The sequence below is a fragment of the Cucurbita moschata genome, unplaced genomic scaffold (genome assembly GCF_002738365.1).
Source record: "Cucurbita moschata cultivar Rifu unplaced genomic scaffold, Cmos_1.0 Cmo_Scf00004, whole genome shotgun sequence".
In the NCBI taxonomy this organism is placed as follows: Eukaryota; Viridiplantae; Streptophyta; class Magnoliopsida; order Cucurbitales; family Cucurbitaceae; genus Cucurbita; species Cucurbita moschata.
This window is the reverse complement of record NW_019268520.1, coordinates 5,428,208-5,434,688: the sequence shown is the minus strand read 5'-3', so window position 1 is coordinate 5,434,688 and position 6,481 is coordinate 5,428,208. Positions and strand designations below refer to the sequence as shown.

General features: G+C 34.6%; 2 protein-coding genes across 3 annotated transcripts in view; both read right to left on the bottom strand.

Moving 5' to 3' along the window:
* Positions 1 to 1,316: 1,316 nt before the first annotated feature.
* LOC111441630 (fasciclin-like arabinogalactan protein 17) lies at positions 1,317 to 3,915 on the bottom strand. The gene is made up of 3 exons (XM_023078687.1): positions 2,429 to 3,915; positions 1,620 to 1,765; positions 1,317 to 1,533 (listed from the first exon to the last, which is right to left on the bottom strand). Exons 1-2 carry the CDS (start codon positions 3,744 to 3,746, stop codon positions 1,692 to 1,694), a joined length of 1,392 nt encoding a protein of 463 aa, XP_022934455.1. The 5' UTR covers positions 3,747 to 3,915; the 3' UTR covers positions 1,317 to 1,533; positions 1,620 to 1,691.
* A 2,402-nt stretch (positions 3,916 to 6,317) lies between these two features.
* LOC111441631 (E3 ubiquitin-protein ligase RHF2A-like) overlaps positions 6,318 to 6,481 on the bottom strand; it is a 4,934-nt gene continuing 4,770 nt past the window's right edge. For both annotated transcript variants that reach the window (XM_023078690.1, XM_023078689.1), the window contains exon 10: positions 6,318 to 6,459. The gene's annotated coding sequence lies outside the window, so the exon portion shown is untranslated. The remainder of the gene's footprint in view (positions 6,460 to 6,481) is intronic.

Sequence of the window (6,481 nt, the reverse complement as noted above, 5' to 3'; positions counted from 1 at the left end):
TTTTTTTTTTTTTTTTTTTTTTTTGCCTCTCTTTTATTTACAAGTTCTTGTTAGATATATATATATATACATACATACATATAGTGATGTATTAAAATTTTCTGTACAATTTATGCCTTTTATAGATGTTCTTTATTAATTGAATGGATTTATTATGAGAAGGGAAGATTTTTATTTTCTCATTTTCTAATTAAAAATCGTATTAAAAAAACAAAAAAAAATTGAACATTAAATTAATAATCGAAGGAATTAAATTCATAAAGTTTTATATGTGAATTAATTTTTAAAGTTTCATCTAATTTAATATATAAGATATAATATTGTAATAGCATATGAACACGGCATTCAATTTGACACACACGAGGCGAAATAGATAAAGTAAAAAAAATGTAATAAAGACTTGTTGAATAAGTATGTCGTAAATTTAGAGACTAAAATAAATATTTTAAAATCGAAAAAAATGCCAGAGGTCAATATTTTAAGAATTTAAGAATAAAAATAAAGGTGATGCTACACTTCACCAGCTATTTTAGGCAACACAAATTAGAGTTGACTTTTAAATTAAAAAATAATTTTTTAAATAAAATGTCACTCTCTAACTGGACCTTCGTGAATTTGAGCCATTTATATATTTACTAATATATATTTTTTCCTTTTTTGTAACAATCTCAATTTTTCTAAGAATTTTTTTTTAATAATTGTTTACTCTCATTATTATTATACATTCATTTCATGGAATGTGAACTTTTAAAAAAATTCAGAATTTTTAAGTGAGTAAATTTGCAAAATATAAATAACATTAAAGCCAACAAAAATTATATATATATATCATTAAAAAGTATTTAAATTAACCAATAAACAATTCACCATTTTTATTAAACTAAAACCTCTTATTATTAATATTTATATATAAAATAATAATATTTTAGTCTAAAAAAATAATTCTTTTTATTCGCATAATTTAGCCCAAAAAAACCAATTATTGGCGGCAAAGAGAAAAAAAAATAATTAAAAAAAAAAGGTCAGTGTCGAAAACAGCTGTGTTTAGAAAGACAAGGATTCGTAGGCTCTCACGGACCCCAACCGACAACCTAATTCCCTGTCCTTTCTCTCCCCATATTTATTCTCTCTTAAATTATTTCTTTTTATATAATTTTTTTTAAAATATAACAACAAATAATAATAATTTCAATTATATTTTATAATCTAAGTTGGGTATTTAAAATGAAGAGAAGGCAAAATATTGAGGAAGAAAGGAAGAGTTTTTTTTTTACAATAATATTTTCAAACATGCATAAATAATTGACAGAAAAATATTAACCCAAAAAATTAAAAATTTAAAGGAAAAAAAAATATTTATATGTAATTACAGTGTATTTACCTAACAATGTAAAATAAAATAAAAAATAAAAAAAAAATAAAAAAGACTCAAATCATCCTCTGCGGATTTTCTCGAGAAAATTTCTGCATTTTCTTGCTCCCCAATCATCTTTCCACTCCACTAAACGCTTTACAAACACCCCCATTTAATAGCTGCATCAAAACCCACAAATAAAAACCATGTAAGGGACTAAATTATAAACTTTTAAAACTATAGGGACTAAATCGCAAACGCTTACCATTTACTTTACTCGTCCTTTGGACGTTATTTTTCTTGTTTTTTGGGGTATGAACATTGGTAGCTTTTATTTTCATTGGCATGAAGAGAAATGAGAGTCCTGTCCAAAGGCTCCAAGCATACTACATGTAAGTTCCATCAGCTTCCCTGCCATAATTCGTAGAAAAAAACAGTGTTATTGAGGACTATGATCGAGTTGAGGTAACAGTAAGTCAAACCGACCGACCCCGTTACATCGGTCGGATTCTTAACCAAAGTCAAGTAAAGAAGGAGGAGCATTTGTGGGGAAAAGAATAAGAACAATGATATACAGGCTGTTGTAAGCTAATAACAATTGGGTGGTGGGGAAAAAGGAGAATGTGGAGTGTTTCTCAAGCTTATTGCGGTATTTGGAGTGTGATGACAAAAACCCAACTAAGCAAAGGAATTCAAATAATTGAACTTCATTAACAACAACACAAACTATGTAGATTTCAGCTCAAGATGCCCGACATGATATGTTTTGTCGTGTCGTAGCTACCATAATTTGAACTCATTCATCGAACTATACTGTTTTTCCGATGATCGATGCATATCCAAGCAACAAATCGACCTACTTATTGATGCATATCGAAGCAACAAATCTTATTCGACCTACTTAGAACTCAAGAACATGATTCTACAATCTATGAACAAGTTCATCTTAGCATCAAGAATTAAATCAACCCACAAAAATACTTAGCAGAGATTCAATAAGCAATTCAATATCATCACTAAGAAGTGTTCATCAGTTCTATAATGCATAAGAGAATAATGAAGAAGAAATTATACCTCTTCTTGGTTTAGTTGCAACTTTAAGAGCTGAATTTGATTTCTTCTCTGCAGGTTTGTCCTCCTCCAATGGAAACAGAACACCGTCAATGCCCTGCACTGAAATCCGACCATCTGTGTATATGTCGGGGTCGAACAGATAAGCAGAGCCTTCACCTTGTCCGAATTTCACTGACCCATCGGCCTCCTGTGCCATGACGGCGTGTGGCAGCCGGAGCGTTTGGTACCGGACTTTCCCGAATCGCCGTACGGCATTGTACATACTTTCCTCTGTTTGGTACTCCGGGATTACATGGTAGTATATGATCTGCTCTGGTGCCCCTGGTTCGCTCAGCTGATCTGTTGTCAGCTTCGCCATGGCTTCGTCGTTTGGAGCGAGGACTGTAAGAACGTAGCCTTCTGAGACTAATCTCCCCATCTCTGTAGCCAGAGATGTTAAATTCACTAAAATGTCAGCCATCTCGTTGTAGCCGCCGTAATGTAGCAGCGTGTGGATGAAATCCTTCACCTGCCGCTCGCCGTCGAAGTGGTGGTGGGGTCCTCCGGGGCCGGGAGCTGGTGCAGGAGCGAGAGAAGGGCCTGGAGCTAAAGCGTCGTAGATTGGCAAAACGGGTGGCGCTCCGGCGGGGACTGATGGAGCCGGTTTCTTCAACCGGTGAGTACGTGGGTCGACTTCCGGTGCACCTTCCGGCAAAACGGCGGAAATCGACTGCAAATTTCTCCGTCGGTTGAAATCCTCTTGCACAGAACGGGGAATCAGAAGCCGTTCGATTCCGTGGATCACACCATCGGGACGAACAACATCATCAGGACGAACAACCTCGGCAGAATCAACGATTCTCTTACCGGAATCGGAGTTCTTCAAATCCAAATGGGAATCCCCTAATGTCCGATGTCGAATCGGCGAAGAACTGTGTTGAGGCCATTGATTGAACCCAACCCTTTTAGGAACAATGTGAGACATCAAAAGGGTTTGAAGGGATTTCAAATTCCGTGGCTCGAGAAGGAATCGCTTAAACTCAGGGTCCAATTCGCGTTCTAAGGCTTCATTTCTGGGCGCAAAAATGGTGAGATTGTGGTTCCCAACCGCGTCCTCTAGGGTTTGGAGCAGGAGGGCTTTCTCAACGAGCTCCGCAAGTTCAGTATAGTGGGAATCAAGAAGGGCGACGAGGATGGAGTTGGAATTGATCGGAGTGGCGGGAGAGGAAGGGGATTTGGGAAGTGGGTCACGGCGGAGGGCGGCGGAGGAGAATGGGGAAAGGGAAAGAAGGGAGAGAAAGAGGAAAATGAGAGAGACGCCATTGGAGGTGGAATCCATGGCGCTCAGAGAAGAATGGTGAAATGGAAATGGAGAAGAAAGCGGGAAAATATTAGGAGGGGAAAGCGTCGGTGTCGGTGAGAGAAGGGGAAGTGACAGTGGGGACAAAGGGAGAGAGAGAGTAATAATGGAGGAAGAGAGAGAAAGAGGAGAGAGAGAGGGAAAGCTATGAGGAAGAAGAAGGAAGAAGAAGAAGACTTTTTAGGGCAAAAAGGAGAGAGAAAGAAGGAGAGAGAGAGAGAGAACAGGCTGGCCTTAAGGACCCACACGGCAGCGACATTGACACTACCTGCTCAGCTTCCTTTTCTCCTTCCTTCTTCCTCCGGCGCTCAGCTCCACCCACGCCGCGCTGCGCCGGGTACTGTGTCCCGTCCACATTTTAAATTATTTCTACATTATAATTTTAAAAAAAAAAATTAATTGATACCCACATTTAAAAAAAAAAAATTATACTCCAAATATTTATTGCTCAAATTTTCATTTTTTATGTACTCATTTTTATTTTAAAAAACTGTATAAATCTTTAATTATTTCAATATTTTCATTTGTGAAATATAAAAAATGATGAGAAAAAAATATTAAAAAGAGTTGACAAATTAGAAAAAGAAAATAAAGGTGGGAATAAAATATCAATAAAGACGATCTACAAATCAACATTGAATTGCATATAAAATCAGATTTATACATAATTCGGAAAATTATTTGTGTTATTAATTTATGCGTAGTTGCTTAATTGTGCATTAATTAGAACAATTATTACTAAAAATAAAATTAGGAGAGAGAGAGAGAGAGAGAGTGAGTGAGCCGAGCGAGCCGACAGAAAAGGCACGTGGGAAGAGCAAGGTGTTAAATTAAAGGCGAACTGTCGGTGACATTACTAGCCTTCATTCCACGCCAACTCCCTCGTGTAATTCACGCACCTTTCAGCGCGAGTGAAGAGAGGTTCGTCCTTCGACGTCGTTTCGTACCGTAATTAATTTTTTTTTTTAAAATCAATATTTGGTCGTGCGGTGGCGACGTTTCACCCGCCGGGAGGTTAGTTGTCGCCGTCAGCCGTCGGCTTTGGCTCACCTTTTACTTCACTTTCCCACCAATTTTTATTTTCTTTTTAAAAACTTTTCAAGTTCTAATTTTCATTAAATTTCAATTATTATATAAATAACTCTTATAAATCTCATAATTAAAAAAAAGATATATTTATTTTCTTTAAAGTTCGATCAATTTTCAAAAAGATATAAGTTTTATAATTTATTCCATACACATAATAATATTTTATTTGGTAAATTTACGATAAAAAAAAAAAAGAAGAGATTTTTCTACTTTTTTAAGATTTATATAATTAATATTTGAAAGGTTTTAATTTCAACTCATATTCCTTGCTTAGTAAGGTTATGTAAATCTAATAGTGGAATGGTGACATGATGCTTAAAACTTTATTTCAATAAAAGAATATATATATATATTTGTTTTAATGACTAATTTTTCCAATTATTAAAAAAAGAGAGATATTAAAGGGTCTAATTAGACTTGATTGTGCATGAATTGATTTTCATGAAATTAATAAGCTTTCTAATTACAAAAATTATATTTCCTAAGATTAATAAGAATTTATTATTATATTATTATTTAAGAGGTAATTTTTTCTGTCGGTGATGTTAAAAATATTTGGTAGTTGGTGAGGGTGTGGGTGCAGAGAGAACAAATAGGACTTTCAAATAAAAGCAGTTGTCGCTAAAATAAATTAATTTAAAACATAAATATTACAATTGAAAATTGAAAATCAAAATTCAATGAATGAATTAAATAGAAAAATATATCAATTAATTAATAAATAAAAGGAGTAGGGATGAGGAAATGGCTATAGAGGCCATTACTATGGGAAGAAAAACGATGAGAATGATGGGAGTGACTCATATAATTCATTTTAAATTAACCAAATTAATTCAAACAAATATCTAAAATACATAATAAAAGTTTAGTTAATAAGTCCTAATAACTTCATCACTTATTCTTAAAAATCCACCACCATATCATAAACATTATGTATTTTTAACCTAAAAAAAGAAGTAAATAAAGTTACGTATAATAGAGTCGTTAATTGTTTTTTTACCATTAACCGTCCAAACCCACTATTTGCAGATATTGTCGGCTTTTCCTTAAAAGGGAGACGGGTCCCTCAAGGTTTTGTCTTTCCCTTATAAGGCTTCTCGTCAAGGAAGAAGGGTTCCTCAATCCACACCTTTATAAGGAAAGTCTCGTTCACCTACCAATGTGGGATATCACTAGGGTTCAACGTTGTCACTGGCACACCGCCCAGTGTCTAACTCTAATACCATTTGTAATAGTCCAAGCTCACACCTAGCACATATTTTCCTCTCTTATTTGTAAAGGCTTTTTCTCAAAGTTTTAAAACACGTCTAAAGAAGTTTCCACACCTTTTATAAGGGAACATTTTGTTCCCCTCTCCAACTGAGGTAGGATCTCACACAAACATAACCAGTTTTCGAATCCAAAATCTAATACAAATAAGAACAATGATCCCAGGTATGAAAAGAAGCAAACAAAGCAATCACAAAAGATATTAACATCCAGTTTCTCCAAAAGAACAATCAACAACAAATGTCTATAGAAAAGGTTAGTATTTTATGTATAGAAAAGGTTAGATACATTCATACAAGATGTCTATAGATGTGAAGCTTTTCTCCCAAACTCCCTTCTCCTCTCCACCCCCCCCC